The 18,594-nt window shown below is 38.8% G+C and overlaps 1 protein-coding gene across 4 annotated transcripts in view; it reads right to left on the bottom strand.

Annotated features, from left to right (window-relative positions):
* Nucleotides 1-802: 802 nt before the first annotated feature.
* PLA2G4A (phospholipase A2 group IVA) overlaps nt 803-18,594 on the bottom strand; it is a 75,588-nt gene continuing 57,796 nt past the window's right edge. For all 4 annotated transcript variants that reach the window (XM_087890090.1, XM_087890092.1, XM_087890093.1 and 1 more), the window contains 4 exons: nt 16,190-16,374; nt 9,323-9,518; nt 7,337-7,494; nt 803-1,156 (listed from right to left, as the gene is read on the bottom strand). In XM_087890090.1, the coding sequence (XP_087746216.1) occupies nt 1,028-1,156; nt 7,337-7,494; nt 9,323-9,518; nt 16,190-16,374 (668 nt within the window). In that variant the 3' untranslated portion in view covers nt 803-1,027. The remainder of the gene's footprint in view (nt 1,157-7,336; nt 7,495-9,322; nt 9,519-16,189; nt 16,375-18,594) is intronic.

Consider the following 18,594-nt stretch of genomic DNA (forward strand, 5'->3'; position numbering starts at 1 on the left):
TAGTGTTTAAAAATAACTAGGTTTGGAAAAAAAAAACTTTTATGCAGAATGGTTTCCGATATTTTAAGGCTCAATTGGCAATATAAATAATTGTGACTATGTCCAGACCTGGGAAAGGAAGCCACTCTTTGTTTGAATAGTTTAAGTTCCTTTATAGAATGTACAACTTTACTTAAAAAGAAATAAACACTTTTTTAAAAAAAGTCCCTGTCCTTTAACTAAATTAAACTAAATCAAGAGTCTACTATGTTCAATTATATAAAAATTCAACAACAACAAAATAAAAACCAAGCTATATATTAATATCCACCTCATTTTGTTTTTGATGTTGTTAAATGAATGGATGGTGGAGATAGGTTTAGATTTTTAACACTCATCTCACAGTGATACAAACATTTTTATATAATTGGGAAGAACAAACCTTCATGAAACAATTTACTTAGAATACAGCATTCAAACAACCACAGAGTATTGACATCAAAAATGAGAGTACTGTATTCTTAAAATAACAGTTCCTCAACTCAGCCTCTAAGTATGCTAAGATTACTGTACAACTTCAAACCTGTTAAATAAATCAATATATTTCAGGGGAACCTTAAGTGTAGAAGTGTTTTAAAGGAATGAGGAGAAATATACAAGAATAACCGGGTCAGAAGATTAATATAATCTGAAAAAAAACCAGTTGAACCAATTTTTTAAATTTTACTTTATTTTACCATTATTATCTACTATGATGTTTATGAATTCTATTGTGTTAAGTATTTTACTTTGTCCTTTTTTCTCCTTCTTCCTTTATGTCTTATTTTGGAATTTATACTGTACGTGTTATTAGGTTTCTAGCTGAAAATAAACCTGCTATCATTTTCATCATCATCATCATCATCATCATCATCATCATCATCATCATGGATGCAATTGAATTCCTTTATTTTGTAATGATCCATTCCCAGAGGATTCTTTTCTGCATATAGTCTATTTGATCAATGCAACAATCCTTGGCTCTAAGTAGCAAAATTCGTATTGATCCTTATGTGTGGTTATTGCTTTTAGCTTTGTTGAAGTATCTCCTTGCTTCAACATTGCTGAGTGATACAGAACAGCGTGATGGGTTCTGCCTTCTATACTCAATACTGTCTGTTATCACTTCTTTGATTACCTGTGAAGAAAGAAGCAAAAATAGCATCAAAACTGTACCAGTGGTAAAAGTAGAATACCCTGCATTTTCTGTTGTCTAATTACACAAGCATCAGTATCAAACAAAGGATATAATGTTGTTCTGTTTTGTAATTTCCTTTTCTTCACAGGATAAAACCTTTTAAAAAGTATCTAAATTTGCTGCCATATATGCTCTGCCTGCTTACAGAGGAATATGTTCCATTAATCTCAGTGGAACCTTCCTCTAAAGAGGTACTATGTTTCCCCAAAATAAGATCAGGTCTTATATTATTTTCTTGCTTCAAAAGATGCATTAGGGCTTAATTTCCAGTTATGTCTTATTTTTGAGGAAATACCATACTAAATGCATCCATCTGGCTGACGATCTTAACTGGGGCTTATTTTGGGGGTAGGGCTTATATTACAAGCATCCTGAAAAATCATGCTAGGATTTATTTTCCAGTTGGGTCTTATTTTCAGTGAAACACGGTATCTATCAGATTTGCACTGTATACTTTTTACACTAAACGAATAAAAGATCAATTACATTAAAGAAATAGTTTCTGATAGAAATATAATGATCCAGTTCTCTTTGTGTATATTTGTTTATATGCATATAAAGAAACACACATACATTTTCCATACATGTACTACAGCACATGAATAATCCAAAATTCCTTTTTGAGTCTTTGAATGTGAAACACAAGAGAGTCCTAAAGAGTTTATGCACACGCCCAAGTGTGCATAAGCCCCCCCTCTCCCTCCCTTCCTCTCTCTCTATGTATAAATTGCTGCAATCTTCTACTTTCTGAAATAAAAAAGAGGAAGGCATTTTCTAATATATACTGTGATACCATTCTCCAGAAAGATGACAGATTCTAGCCACGATCCAAAGTTAATAGCACAATTTCATAAGTGCATAAACACAGAAGCAGCAGCAAAAATTCCTTCACATATCTTTAATGCAAGTGAAGGCTGGACTTATTCCACCAAGGTATGGACAAGATAATATGTGCACTGATCTTGTATATCCTTTGGGGGCATTTTTCCCTTCTTTCAGACATTATGTTCATAGTTTAATATCTGGGACTCCATTTTCAGTTAGAATTACTTTTGGCTAAGGAGATTATTTGAAAGGTGAATGTATGCAATAGCAAAGACTTGGATGAAAATATTATCATGGACAATCGTGATGTATGATTTTATGATTTATGCTTTTTGTTTTTAATTTGTACACAGTGTGTTTTTTTTAATGGAGAATGAAATTTAACCACTAGATGGCATCTTTTAATCATAATATACCCAACAGTTCCAACTTTTGCAGAAAAAGTAATGTTAGTAATTACTAAACTGTCTAGCAAAAAAAACCCTTCAACTGTATTTTACATATAAAGACTGTGATTTTGTCCAGGAGCACAACCATAAACTAAGTTTCCCAGCTTTTCCATCTAATCATTCCTCAATTTTTCTGTTTTGTGAAAGAGACCTTCAAATCAACTTCTATTGCTCAGAGTTGCCTGAAACCATGAGATTGGCAGCATATAAATTTAATTAACAAATAGATAAATTTCGCTTGTATTGAACATGCATCAACATGTCCATATGTGGAATTTCTATGGGGAAGGGAGGATGGGTTACAAAATGTTAAATGTAACAAAAATGTCATTGTCTATGCAAATGGAAGTCACGTGCCTTCCTTTTCCTCTTCAATGAAACATTAGCAAATTTTCTGCTTTTTCATAAACAAAGTTATATCTTTCTGCATTCTGTAGAAGGAGTTCACCATGCAATTTTGCCCAATATGTATTAATTAGAAGCTCTACTTGTTAATAAAGCTTAACAGGCTTTAAAGCTTAACGATGATCAAGTGGGCTCAAAATATCAAACACACAATACCTTTGGAAAAATGGGAAAAGTTCTGGCAGGTAAATCTAAAGTTAACGAAAGCAACGGCGTACAAGGAAAACCAACTGAAAATGTTTTATCGGTGGCATATGTCTCCAACCAGATTGGCAAAAATACAACCTAAAAATAGCCCAATTTGTTGGAAGTGCAAAAAGGCACAAGGGACTTTCTATCATTTATGGTGGACGTGCCCGGCAGCAAAGAAATTTTGGTCTAACATCAAAAAATGGTTGGAACAAATAACAAAAACACAGATTGAAAAAGAACCAGAAACATTTTTATTAGGAATATTTAACAAATCATACCCTAAGGATATCAAATATCTTACAATCCATATATTAACTGCTGCAAGAATAACCTACGCAAGAAATTGGAAACAAGAAAAAATACCAAGTGAAACAGAAGTAATAGGGAAAATTTTAGAATGCGCTGAAATGGATAGGTTAACCAAAGAATTACAAGAAAAAGAAGAATCAGACTATTATAAAATATGGAATAATTGGTATAATTGGTTAAAAAATAGAAATATACAAAAAATATAGGGGATATATTACCGATTGATACATATATATGTAATAAAAATATTATTAGATTAAAGAGAGGTGAAGGAATATATTATAAGTAGAATTGTAGAACGTCACTCTGAAAAAATGCTTAAGAAGAAATTACACTCTTTTTGTGTATATGTTGTATAAATGTTTGTTGTGTATATGTTATGTATGTCTTTTTTAATATTTGTATTCAATAAAAACTATTTAAAAAAATAATAATAAAGCTTAACAGGTAAATTCATGGCCAGAACTGACTAAAGTATGAAAGTATCTTACTAGTTCTAAGGGTTTGGTTCATATCTTAAGCCTACAAAATGGATTTCTGAAATTAAAGTAATAATGAGAAAGTAAGGTTAGAGCAAGGAAAAACAAGGTGCTTTTAGAAATTTACAAATGAAACCTCATCTGAAAGGATTAAGTTAGGGAAAGAACCTAGGAGGAGTACAGGCATCACAGAGATTTGCATAATTTGAATATTTATGTTTGCCTATGTAAACAAAATACAATGAAGTCATAATCAAATGATATAAATTATGCTTATTTGCATGATGGCATCATTAAGCAAATAGCAGAAAGTTGATGTGCTGCCTGGGAAGTCTATTGCATCAAGATCTAGTAAAAGAAGGCTTCATTGCATTTGGAATAGTGAACAACTTTAGAATGCAATCTAAAAATATTTTGATACATGCTTGACTGTAACTTCTACAGCAAATAAGAAAGGAGAAGCAGACTGAGCCTGGATTTGGAATTTTCTCCAATCCTTAAACAGGAAATCCACCATAAATTGCATTATCATATGGGAGGGGCTGAGTGGCGCATAGGCACTGCATTCCAAAATTGTTGCCAATTACTACTCCCATAGGTAACTGGATTTTCTTGTTTTTCTTTGAGGACGTTTTACTTCTCATCCAAGAAGATAGATACAACATCATCTATCTCCAGTCTACAACACAGTCCTTTCAGCAGTTCCAAGGAGACTCCACACCCATTTGCACTGGTCAGGTGACCCTGAGGACACAGATAAAGCTCCAGGTGGCCTCAACAATTCTCTAAAAGAATGCAAATGACCAACTGTGTGCAAGGAGTATAAATCCTTCCCCACCATCCAGTCAGAGTTGAAGAAGCTTCTTGGATAAGAAGCAAAACGTCTTCAAAGAAAAACAAGAAAGTCCAGTTGCCTCTTGAAAAAAACACCTTTGGGAAAAATATGACCTGGATGACTGAGAATCTCCATAGATACTCCTCCCATAGGAATGCTTAGGGGAAATGCTTTCAGCCTCAAGAGAAATCCAGTCCCAGTCCACAAAGACCATGTGTAGGCTGATTGGAGACTATTGGAATTAAGGTCTGATGCATTTAGAGCGAACCAGGTTGAGATGACAATTATGTTTCCTTAATGCAGTGGTGAAATTCAATTTTTTTTACTACCAGTTCTGTGGGCATGGTTTGATGGGCGTGATGTGGCTTGGTGGGCGTGGCTTGGTGGGTGTGGCGGGGAAGGATACTGCAAAATCTCCATTCCCACTCCATTCCAGGGGACCCCATTCTCTCCTCACTCCTGGGAGAAGGATATTGTAAAATCTCCATTCCCACCCCATTCTGGGGCCAGCCAGAGGTGGTATTTGCCGGTTCTCTGAACTACTCAAAAATTCTGCCACTGGTTCTCCAGAACCTGTCAGAACCTGCTGGATTTCACCCCTGCCTTAATGCCAAGATAATATTAGCCCTAAGAATATGTCTGCATCATATTCTGTCTGGCTGACGTGCGGATCTGGATGGGGGGGAACAGGCTCAGGCTCAACCCGTCCAAGACCAGGTGGCTGTGGTTTCCGACATCCCGATATAGTCAGTTGACGCCATCGCTGACTATTGGGAGCGAATCACTGGCCCCCACGGAGAGGGCTCGCAACTTGGGCGTCCTCCTGGATTCACGGCTGTCTTTAGAAGAGCACTTGACGGCCGTGACCGGGAGGATCTTTCATCAGGTTCACCTGATTCGCCAGTTGCATCCCTTTCTAGATCGGGACTCCCTACACACAGTCACTCATGCCTTCGTCACCTCCCGCCTGGACTATTGTAATGCTCTCTACATGGGGCTCCCCTTGAGGAGCACCCGGAGGCTCCAACTGGCGCAGAGTGCGGCCACGCGGGTGGTTATGGGAGCAACATGGTGCTCCCGTGTGACACCTCTCCTGCGCGAGCTGCACTGGCTCCCGGTGGTCTTCTGGGTGCACTTCAAGGTTTTGGTTACCACCTTTAGAGCACTCCATGGCTTAGGACCTGGTTATTTACGGGACCGCCTACTACCACAAACAGCCTCCCACCGGCCGGTACGCTCTCATAGAGAGGGGCTCCTCCAGGTGCCGTCAGCCAAACAATGTCGACTGGTGGCCCCCAGGGGGAGGGCCTTCTCTGTGGGGGCACCTACTATCTGGAACGAGCTCCCCCCGGAGATACAGAGGATCCCGGATCTGCGCACTTTCCGCCGTGCTCTTAAGACCCTCCTATTCCAGCAGGCCGGCCTGGCCTAATTTTCTCCCCTTTCTTTTAAATTTTTTAAACTGAAATTTTAATTTGTTTTTAAATTATTGGGAATTTTAATTGTCTCGGGTGAAATTATTTAATTTGGTTTTAATTATATTTTTTAACTTTTGTATTTATGTGTTTTATTCTGTCCCTGTTCACCGCCCTGAGTCCTTAGGGAGTAGGGCGGTATACAAATCTAATAAATGAATGAAAATGAAAATGAAATGAATTCTGAAATAGGAACATTCACAGTTTGGGGTGATAGTCATATTAAGAAGGAATCAATAAAAAGCCAATCCAAGGTTTTTGCCTGCTGCTTTTTAGAAGAAAGCAAAGATATAAGAATTAAGATCATCCCCATTTAAATATATGTTGCTGAACACCTTTCTGTAAAAAAAAAAAAATCAACGCCTCATTTATCTACAATTTATAGATTTGCAAGGAATATAGAAGGATTTTCTTGTTTAAATAATTCTTTCTTAAATCCTATCCTAGATTACTGAAGGCAAACAAAGAAGGAGCTAAAATTTATTCTGCACTATGCTCTCACTGAATAAAAGAGCTGCCAATTATTTAAAAGTAGACATCATTTCTGTCTACTCATCTACTTTTCCAAACTGCTGAAGAAATAATAGGTGTAACTCTCTGCAGGCAAGAATCAATGGAACTCTAAAGCAGAAAGCACTTCAAAGCAGCAACAGGAATCTTGGTTTTTCCCAAGCTTTGTTTGCAGAACTCAAGGCAGAAGTATGGACAATATTAACATACTCTTCCTTATCTCCCATAATTGAGGAAATTGTTACTTTTGCCCAATAAACCTATTGCGCTGGCATTGCCCAACAGCTTCAGTGATCATTTATTGTATTGTCATCTGTCTATGTTTAATAATTTTCTTTTTCCATCCCTTGCTCTCCAAATAATAATATGGAAACTGGGTGGTTTTTTTCCCTGATGTTCAAAATTGGACCCACTATATACAAGTAAGGTATAGCAGAAGGATCATTGGCTGTGTTATTTAACATATACATTTTTATTTTATGTTATCTGGACCCATTTTCTTTCTGGTTTTGAAAGTGAAAGGGAATTATCTAGAAATTAATAACAATTATCAAGATAGAAGAAAGAACCCTTAAATGGTAGATATACGAATCATTGAATTCAACAGAGCATCTAAAAATTCCCTTGTATATTATACATACATCTAAGTTGTTAAGGGTATTGAACTCCATCAGATCGTGCAACCTGTTGAAAGCCTCATTTGAATACTGGAAGTTGAAGGTGGAGAATGGTGAGTCAGGATCATCAAAAATATCAAAGTCAGCGAAGTCTTTCTCTTCTTGAGTTTCTCTTGGAACACCTATCATTAGACAGCAAAGTAAAAGATATCTTAAGACCAAATAATTCAGCAGATGGGTATAGATTGCACGCAATTGAGTGTTTAATAACTGTGAATTTCCCTTGCAAGCTCCTCCTCCTTTCATTCTTTAAATTCCTAGGCACACTGAGAGTGCTACCAAGAATAAGCAATGGTTTCAGCAAAGTCAGTGAAACATTAATGAATCTTATTGAACCTTTGCTACTGTCTGAAATGGAATTTTGGCTTATTGGTTTCAGAATCTTATAAGATGCCATACACGTTTGCTCCAAAGATCATAAAGAGATAGAATGAAATAACAACTGAATATCAAGAATATAAAAATTATCTTAAAAAGGTAAAGAAAATCCATGTAAAATAATGATATATTAATCCAAATCAGTTGCCTGTCGATTTTAACTTCTGGTGTACAAAGCTTGACAAAGTTGGCATAGACTATACAAGCTATATCAAAAACTGACCAATATTTTTACAGCTGGATACCATATAGGTCAGTGATGGCTAACCTTTTTGCCGTCACGTGCCAAAAACCGGGGTAGCACAGGGGGCTCATATGCGCACGTGCCCACACCCATAATTCAATGCGCCCCGCTATCACGCATGCGTGCGTGCCCCCCCATGCTCCCCCTGCTTTTGGCACGCGATGGCACAGTGGGCCCGGTAGGCCTGTTTTTCGCTTTCCTCAGGCTCCAAAGACTTTCTAGGAGCCTGGAGAGGGTGAAAACAGCCTTCCCCACCCACCCGGAGGCCCTCCAGAAACTGGAAACAGCCCATTTCCTGACTTCCGGTGGGCCCGGGAGGCCTGAAAATCAGCTGGCCGGCACGCGCATGTGCACTGGAGCTAAGCTAGGGCAATGCTCGCGTGCCCACAGATATGGCTCCATGTGCCACCTGTGGCACCCGTGCCATAGATTCGCCATCACGGATATAGGTAGTCCTTGACTTACAACCATTTATTTAATGACTGTTTGGTTTTCACACTGAGAAATGTTGCAGCATCCCTATGGTCATGTGATCAAAATTCGGGTGCTTGATAATTGGTATGTATTTATGACAGTTGCAGTGTCCTGGGGTCATGTCATCATCTTTTGTAACCTTTCCAGCTGGCTTCCAACAAGCAAAGTCAATGGGGGAAGCCAGACTCACTTAACAACTTCAGTAATTTGCTTAACAATTATAGCAATTTAACAAACTGTGGCAGAAAAGATCGAAAACTGAGGCACAACTCACTTAACAACTCTCTTGCTTAGCAAAGGAAAATTTGGGCTCAATTATGGTTTTAAGTAGAGGACTACCTGTACAAAATTTGGAGTGTGTGTGAAAACCAGAGATAATTGGTTATGTAGTCACATAATGCCATAAGTGATTGGACTATTTTTTTGGACAAGTTTTTTTTTTATTGTCTTAAGATTCTCGCGAATGCAGGATTGTTTTTAAATTGTTCCTCAAACAGGCAAGAAATCCAAATCTAGAGTGCAATTGCATTGTTGGCAAAAATGTGACTTTATTTACATTACATTGCCCATCTGATCTAAATAAACTGATAAGCTAAGGAGTAATTTCTTATATTTGAAATTCATCGTCCGTTGTGTAGACAATGGATATATATTTTAATGTGTTTGAAACAGAAACAGCAGTTGCAAAGATATTCCTACCTCCCTTTCCCAAAAAGAAAGACAGAAAAAGAAAGTAAATTCAGTGTTAAAAAATAAAATAAAAGAGCATAAATCTGTACAGAGCAAGGTTTATCTTACACAAAACTGATTGTTAGGTTTATTTTTTGTGGTAATGATGCTTTTCTGGCACTGACCTGGTGCTTTATAATTTCTGAAGTTAATATTGGCCAAAACAAAATGAATAATCGTGGGACAATCTATTTCAGATGCAGGATTTTTGGGCTTGAAGACATAACACTCTTTTAATCCTTCACGATCAAACACATTTGGGTCTATTTTCGGGAAAGGAAGGTTGTTCATTTTGGCCCATTTTTCAGCAAGTAAAATTTCCTAGAAAGAAAGTCATATTTTTTCAAGACACAGACATCATATAAAGGAACACAAGAAAGGACAAACTGATACAATCATGCATAATTGAGAGAAAGGAGAATAGTCTTCTATTGTTCTGACTGACTGTTGGAAGATGGAAAGATGCACATCACAACCATCCTCCGCCATTCATTTAGAACTGAACAAGCTTCTTGGATGAGAAGCAAAACATCTTCCAAGAAAAACAAAGTCCAGTTGCCTTTTGAAAAAGATCCTTCGAGCCAACCATGACTCGGATAACTGACAATCTCCATAGACATATAGTCTTCTATTATTTTATTATTTATTTTTAAAATTATTAATTGAGTTTATTTGCCACCCATCTGGTTTCGAAGTGACTCTGGGCGGCTTACAACATAAAAACATTAAAATCATTAGAAGCAAATATTTCTAACCCATAAAATGACAATACAAAGTAAAAACTTCATTGCAAAATAATGGTTCGGATTTCACATTGCACTAAGTGATAATGTTTAATCCTTTTCATCACATGGATTTCTCAGCTGGGCAAGATGTTTCCGTACATCTACAACCACATTATTCTACCCAGAGGACAAACAATTGCTTTAGTTCCATTTTTGGAAACTGGAAATCACGGACTGCACCCTTTCTCATTCAAAACAAAGTCACCCTGCACATGCCATTGCAGATTACAAAACATATTCCCATATCTCCAAAACCACAAAACCACAGAGAACAGATAGCATGAATATCCACAACAGAGGAATGGATAAATGGAGTTCATAGAAATGGCAAAGCTGATCAAGTTGGTCAGGCAAAAAATGATAAAAGATTATTTTTAAAGACTGGACTAAGTTTTTATATACTTTTTATATGGACTAAGAAAAAACTAATTTATGAATGTGGGGATTAGAAAGGGGAAAGAGGAGGGGAAAGAGTAAGATGGCAATTACTCAATAGAAAGAAGGATGGAACTCAAAATTCTATGTTTTCTTTCTTTTTTTTTTCAGTTCTTTTCTTTTTTTATTTCCTTTTTTTTTCTTATTCTACTGTTCCGTTTTTATATCTTTATTGCAATGTAAAATTCTAATTGTAACATATGTTAGAGAAACAGAAGGAACAGCATGAAAAGACATTTTGTTAACAACAATTTAGGAGCTTATAGTAATTTCTCATTATAGAAAAGCTGGAAATCAAAATAGCATCAACTCTTGCAGCTTGGCAATAACATCATTTCCTTCAGTTATCACGTCAAAGGAAAGATTTAAAAGCCAAAATTAAGGAACTGTCATCTAAATATAATTGTAAAGACAAGTGCTTAATTTTTTAAAGATGAAGAAGAGACACTGTCATTGTTTTTATTTCTATTACTTTTTTGAGCTTCTAGTGGTTCATCCCCTTTCATAGGAAAATTATCAGAAATATAGCTCATGTGATACTTCTATGTTCAAATCAAATATAGGCATTTCTGTTCAACACTGATTAAACATGTACTTTGCATCAATCTTTTGTTGTGAAGAGGCACAATGAGTGTAAAATACCATTAAAATTGTAGCTTTCTCTTGATTTCAATATATTTTTCTTCTGGTAAAGGAAATACCTTATTTCCTGCCATAATGATATCACTTATTTCTTTGCTTCAGTTAAGAGTTAAGAGAACATTAAATAGGGAAAATGCAATAAAAATGTAATCTTGTTTATTCTTTTGGCACCCATTTAATTATTTGTACTTTGAAAAAACAGAGTTAGAGAAAAAACCTTACAATACAGTGTAAGATGGTTCTGCCTCAGAACACTACAATCTCATACTTCCTTTCTATTAGAAGAAAATCATGACTGCTTAAATGTTTTATTTGTTAATAAAATATGATCTATGAATAAACTCTCTCTCTCTCTCTCTCTCTCTCTCTCTCTCTCTCTCTCCCCCCCCTCATGTTAGTAAAAAATAAAAACCCCAGTATCTGTTCAACAGCTGAATCTTTTAATACACTCTGTGGAAACTGAAGAATATAATATTCTAAATAATGGTCATTTGGTGCAATATTGGATGGCCCTTCAACATCTGTTTGTGATTAGCTGTTAGATAATATAAATGTTAGACTTTATTGCTTTTCAAGATCCTAATAAAAGGGCAGAATTGCGGTGGTACTCTTCAAACTGCAAGAATAATAGAGAGAATCCTATTTCTTTTTCCCTCCCTGCGGAAAACATGGTGTCCATAGAGCAGGAAGTATAAAAGCATAAACCAAGCTTTCAAACAGCAAAGTTTGAGAATGCTACTATATAAAATCCCACATTTCAGTTTATTAGTAGTATTATTAAGTCGTCAGTAGCTTTTTGTGAGAAACACTACCCAATGAGTTTGGTATGGTTGCAATTATAAATGTAACATTTAATTGAATATAAAAGGGTGGATCTCTATAAAACAAGAGGGTCATAACATTTCCTGCGTCATAAAGGCAGTTTCATGTAATGCTACAAATTATGCTGACACTTATGGCTCAATTTCTATTTTTTTTTCCATGTTTCCCAAAAGCCATGACATTATTCTCAAGTGTCTATTGTATGATCAATGTGCCAAATATTTCCCCAAATGTATAATGTTATCTCTATCTGATATTTTTCCTGGTAGTATTACGAAGTATATTTACAGCACAATAAATGAAACGAGAATTTACTTCTTTCAGTGTGTCAAATAAGCCACACGCATAGTTGTATACTCAACAAAATCTCTGAACGGTACATTTTCCAAAGGGGTATGGCATGAAATGGCCAAGTTTAGGCACAACCATTGTTTAAGATATTCTAGTTGGAGCAGATGTTGAGTTTCAGCCCACCCACATTTTTCTCAGATGGGAATAAATATGTAGGACAGATGAGGACACAGTCTAAAGCAGAGAAATCTGTTTTGTGTTTCACTCCTTTGAACTTATTCCATGGAGGGTGACTTGGCTAAGCTATCCTTGCAACCATTCCACAGGACAATAAAAGACTTCTGCTAGTGGAAATTAATTTCTCCCAAATGGCTAGAATAAGTAATTTCCTGCACACAAAAAAGTAACCCTCCAAATATTATCAAACCTCTTTGGCCAAGGGTAGAATTGTATCTAGTCCTTAGAACAGATCTAGTTTCCAATCTATACTGTAGCTAAATAACCATAGAAGAGTCTGTTGACGATGATTTTTGCTTGATTAGAAAATGTCCAATCAGAGGATATTTTCTCCCCAGTATTTACCATTCTCTTTGTTAAATGTAATATCTACATCATAAATATATAATAAAATTTATGTTCAGTCTATTTATAACTGACTTACCTCACCTTTTATCCCCTCCTTTCTGTGAGGTAGGATTGAGCTGAACAAGTCTGACTACTTCAGGTTTATATAGCTCAATTTATTTATTTATTTATTTAAATTTTTATACCACCCTTCTCCCGAGGGACTCAGGGCGGTGCACAGCCAACAATAAAACACATATATCCATAAAATTTAAAAACAGTTTTAAAACATACTAAATAATTTGGCCCCAATATTATTAAAAACTAAAACAAACCATTAAAATTCATGTGTAAACCAGCCCTGCTTGTTGAAACAATAATGTCTTGAGGGCACGGCGAAAGGTGCATAGGTCAGGGATCATACATATCTCCGGGGGCAATTCATTCCAGAGGGCAGGTGCCCCCACCAAGAAGGCTCTCCCCCTGGGGGTCGCCAGTCGACATTGTTTGACCAACGGCACCCTAAGGAGTCCCTCTCTGTAGGAGCGTATTGGCCAGTGGAAGGCTATCGGTGGCAGAAGGCGATCTCGTAAGTACCCAGGTCCTAAGCCATGGAGCGCTTTAAAGATGGTAACCAGCACCTTGAATCGTACCCGGAAGACCACCAGGAGCCAGTGCACCTCGCGCAGGAGAGGTGTTACATGGGTGTGCCGTGTCGCTCCCATAATCACCCGCGCAACCGCATTCTGGACCAGTTGGAGCCTCCGAGTGCTCTTCAAGGGGACCCCCATGTAGAGATCATTACAGTAGTCCAGGCGGGAAGTGACGAGAGCATGAGTGACCGTGCACAAGGAGTCCCGATCCAGAAAGGGACGCAACTGGTGAATCAGGCAAACCTGATAAAAAGCCCCCCTGGCCACAGCCATCACATGATCTTCTAGAGACAGCCATGCATCCAGGAGGACACCCAAGTTGCGAACCCTCTCTGAGGGGGCCAAAATCTCCCCCCCAATAGTCAGCGATGGAACCAGCTGGCTATAATGGGACGCCGGAAACCACAGCCACTCGGTCTTGGAGGGGTTGAGTCTGAGCTTGTTTCTCCCCATCCAGATCCGCACGGCCTCCAGGCACCGGGACATCACATCAAGGGCATCATTGGGGTGGTCTGGGGTGGAGATGTACAGCTGAGTATCATCAGCGTATTGATGGAACTTCACCCCAAAACCACAGATGATAGCGGCTTCACATAAATGTTGAACAGGAGGGGCGAGAGGACCGACCCTTGTGGCATCCCACAAACAAGGCACCTTGAGGTCAACCTCTGTCCCCCTGCCAACACAGACTGCATACGGTCATAGAGGAAGGAGAACCACCGCAACACGGTGCCCCCCACTCCTAACCCCACCAGCCGGCGCAGCATGATACCATGGTCGATGGTATCAAAAGCCGCTGAGAGATCTAATAGGACCAGGACAGAGGAACAACCTCTGTCCCAAGCCCTCCAGAGATCATCAACCAATGTGACCAATGCCGTTTCCGTGCTGTACCCTGGCCTGAAGCCCGACTGGTACAGATCTAGATAGACAGCTTCATCCAGGTACTGGGGAAGTTGTCGCACCACCACACTCTCAACAACCTTCGCCACAAAGCAAAGGTTGGAGACTGGACGATAGTTCGCTAATACAGCCGGGTACAGGGAAGGCTTCTTGAGGAGGAGCCTCACCACCACCTCTTTCAAGGCCGAGGGGAAGAAACCCTCATTCCAAGAAGCGTTAATAATCACCTGGAGCCAGCCTCATGTGACTGCCCGGGAGGCCAGCACCAACCAGGAGTCCAATAAACATGTGGCAGCACTAAGTCTACCCAGAATCCTGTCCACATCCTCAGGAGTCACATGGTCAAACTCCTCCCAGATAACACTCTCAAGACCCACCTCCATCACCCCATCTGAACCTACCCAGTCACAGTCCAAGCCTTCCCAAATCTGAACAATTTTATCATGTAGGTATTGCACAAAATCCTCAGCCCTACTCTGCAAGGGATCTTCCCGCGCTCCCAAATGAAATACGAAGCAGGTCACCCTAAACAGAGCAGCTGGGTGGTTATCTGCAGACACAACAAGAGCGGAAAAATAATTAGATTTTGCCGCTCTTATCGCCACTAGGTAGATCTTAATATGAGACCTCACCAGTGTTCGGTCAGATTTGGAATGGCTGGCCTTCCAATCGCTCTCCAGGCATCTTTTCCTGTGCTTCATTTCCCTCAGCTCCTCGGAAAACCAGGGAGCCAATTGGGATCGGCACCAGGTCAGAGGCCGCAAAGGCATGACGCAATCTAAAGGTCCAGCGGCCGCCCTATCCCAGGTGGCCACCAGTTCTTCAGTCAAGTCATGAGCCAGAGTCTCAGGGAATGGCCCAAGCTCCGTCAGGAACTTATCCGGATCCATCAGACGCCTGGGACGGAACCACCTAGTTGGTTCCGTCTCCCTGCAGCGGAGGATAGCGGCTCAAAAGTCTAGTCGAAGGAGTGAATGATCTGACCATGACAAGGGCTTGATGGCTATATCTCCTGTTTCTAGATCATTCAGCCACTGACCAGAGACAAAAATCAAGTCCAGAGTGTGTCCCTCCATGTGAGTAGGGTCTTAAACTAACTGGGTCAGGTCCATGGCCATCATGGAAGCCATGAACTCCCGGGCTGCCTCTGACATTTCACCGACAGATGGCAGGTTGAAATCCCCCATGACCATAAGTCTGGGGGTATCTACCGCCACCTCGGCTATTACATTGAGCAGCTCGGGCAGGGCCACTGCTACATGGCAGGGAGCCAGGTACTCAATCAGCAAGCCCATCTGCACCCCATGACCCCATTTCATAAGGAGGGACTCACATCCGGCTATCTGAGGTACAGTGGCCTCCCACGGACAAAGACTTTCCTTTATAATAGCCACCACCACCCTGCCCCTACCCTGAGCCCTTGGCTGATGGAATGCGCGGAAGCCTGGTGGGCACATTTCAACGAGGGGAAACCCCCCCTCCCAGCCCAACCAGGTCTCTGTAATACCCGCCAGGTCAACTCCCCCCTTTTGAACAAGATCGTAAATGAGGGGGGCTTTGTTTATCACGGACCTGGCGTTGCACAACATCAGGCCCTGAGGATTTGTGCAACCCGGGGAACGAGGGATGCATTGGGGACCTGAGTGCACAATCGTTCGCAAACAGCGAGTGCGCACTCCCGAAACATGATATGGCCCCCTGCTACCACCATATCTGCCCCTCCCACCCACAGTGGGTGGGAGGGGCACTTCTAATATTGGGAGCTCTAATATTGATCTTTCTTGAACCTGGTCCAACCTCTAAGCCACTACTCAGAACTTGTTGGAAGACTTATAAACTTAAAATCTAGAGTAAGTAGGTTGTCAATTCAGGTCCATAACTGCCCTAGGTTACTCACCTTAAAAGGAGGACTAGAATCACTGGGGCGAGCAGAAAAATCAAATGAGATAATAAGATCAACTCCTCGCTGAGGTCTTAAGATAAGTGGATATGGCAAATTAAAAGTAAGTCCACTGTCCACAACATGAATTTTTTTACTCTTTACATCCAGAGGTTCCAATATCCTGTCAAATTCATTGGGATCTAGGAAAAGAGAGGTAATGATATCAAGGATTTATGCCATTTTCCAAAACAAATTCTCATGTTTCAAATTAAAAAATACTTGGAAGTTTACGTGTAAGAAAGCTAAGAAATACTGGGATCGTGTGTGTGTGTGTAAATTCAGAGAATTCTAAAATTGAATGCATAATTGAAACCAGAGTGATTTGTTCTACATTTGATGGACACACAAAATGATCAAAACAAAAAACATGAGATTCTTTTCTTACACAGGATAACAGCAGCAAGGCTTCTTTAAATACAACAATGAAAGGATTCCCAAATATCAACAATATCAACAATGGAATATCAACAATGGAAGAATAGATGAAGTTAATGGAGTTGGTGAAGAAGATGAAACTGACTGTTTGGTCAAAAGAAAATACTTTATCTAGCTTTGTTTCTTCTTGGAAACCACTTTTGGTCTTTTTCCTCGAAGCTGAAAGAAATGAAACTTTAACCTTGGGATCTGATGACTGGAACTGCTTATAACCACAGAAGCTCTGTATGCTATGGTTTTCTATAGTTCAAAGGGTCATTGTATTTCATGCATGTACCAAAGAAAATCAGAACTTATACCATTTTCCCCTTCTTATCTACACCCTTCCCCCACTGTTGTTTTTTCCCTGCTTCCCAATTTTGTCTTTGCAACTTTCTTTTTTGTACTTTATATTCTTTTTAAATTCAGTAACGTTTTGTGAAAAAAAAATACTTGAATCGCATATCTGGTTCAAATAAAAGCAAGCTATTATTTATACTGTTAGAGAACTACTGTAACCAGTTTCAGGATATTTACAGTGATAAGTCCAATAATAAGTCTAAGTGATGATGGGGAGAGGAGGGGTGAGCATTGATTCACACATAACTCACGTTATAGATGAGTGATATTATCCTTTAGTCTCTTGGGCTCACTACTCGACTCTACAGTGTGGTTAGACTGCTGAAAGTACAACCCACATTCATTGTGTACTTTGGAGCCAGTCAATATCTCTCAGACTAAACTACCTTATTGTGATTCTTTAAAGAGTGGAAGGGAAGGGAAAAAGGAAAAGAAAGAAAACTGTGCATCTTTTTTGAGCTCCTGGGCGAAGGTGGATGGGGTATAAATGCAGCGGACTGCATAATTTGTGCCTGCAGCAACTGAGAAGAGACAATCCCAGTCAGTTATACATTCTCTTCAAAAGTGACATACCTAAATGATGGAATGTAGATTAGCACGAGCAAGAAAATGTGTGTGAAAAACAATGTAGCTGCATGAAGCAAACATTTTAATGCTATCATTATTATTAAAAAAGGAAAGCCATTCACAAAAAAAAAACCCTACCATTTTGCTTGTTTAAAGCACTGAATGCTATAAGGCATGGCATAATAATCCAGTGGAATTACCCAATGTTTATTCGTGATAGTCCACATCCTTAATATTAGCAAAATAAAACCTTAATGGATTGGCTTGGTCAACCCTCAGATGTGGTTTAGTAAATTGAACAAAACCCAGAAACCAAGCGCTAATCCCTAGTCCTTCCATAATGCTTCACTTTGAAATGTTATTAATAGTATGGGTAAACCAGTTTTCTTTCCTGTAAATATCTTGATTTGTTAACTGATGTTAAGCCTAAATTTTCTAGTTTAAAAGCCATGAGGAATTCTAATTTCATATAAGCCAGAAAATGAATCATAAAGTGTCAGGAAAAGGAGGATGGGACCACACACCTTTTTCTTCGCTTGGATGCCAAAGATTTTTGTCTGAATATTTCAAATTTGGTGGATATATTTTAGAATCTGTCTAAGAAGCTACTTGATGCCTTATGAAAATAGTCAAAAAATAAAATATATTCAATTGCAACAAATGCAATCTAACTGGAGGAGGATCAGGGGACATCTGTATTAAATGAAGTTTCTTAAGGGCCGTTCTCTATTGCTAGAGTTTTTTTTTTCCAAGATGAGGCAGACATAACCTCATCTTTCCACTCTATTGTTGCAATTACTTTTGTAGAGCTTTACTAGACCATGCAGAACAAAGTTTCATATGGATGGATAAATGTAAAATCTAAGAACAAATGCACATCTGGGTATTATTTTGTAAATACAAATTTGGCATGGAAAACCACATTTGGTTCAGATTATTCCAACCTTGTTCCATTTGTTATTTCCAGTTGCAGCTTCCATATGTACAAGCAGTTCATTTGAAATAATACATTTTCTCTT

The sequence above is a fragment of the Pantherophis guttatus genome, chromosome 3 (genome assembly GCF_059756535.1).
Source record: "Pantherophis guttatus breed Tessera chromosome 3, ASM5975653v1, whole genome shotgun sequence".
Lineage (NCBI taxonomy): Eukaryota > Metazoa > Chordata > Lepidosauria > Squamata > Colubridae > Pantherophis > Pantherophis guttatus.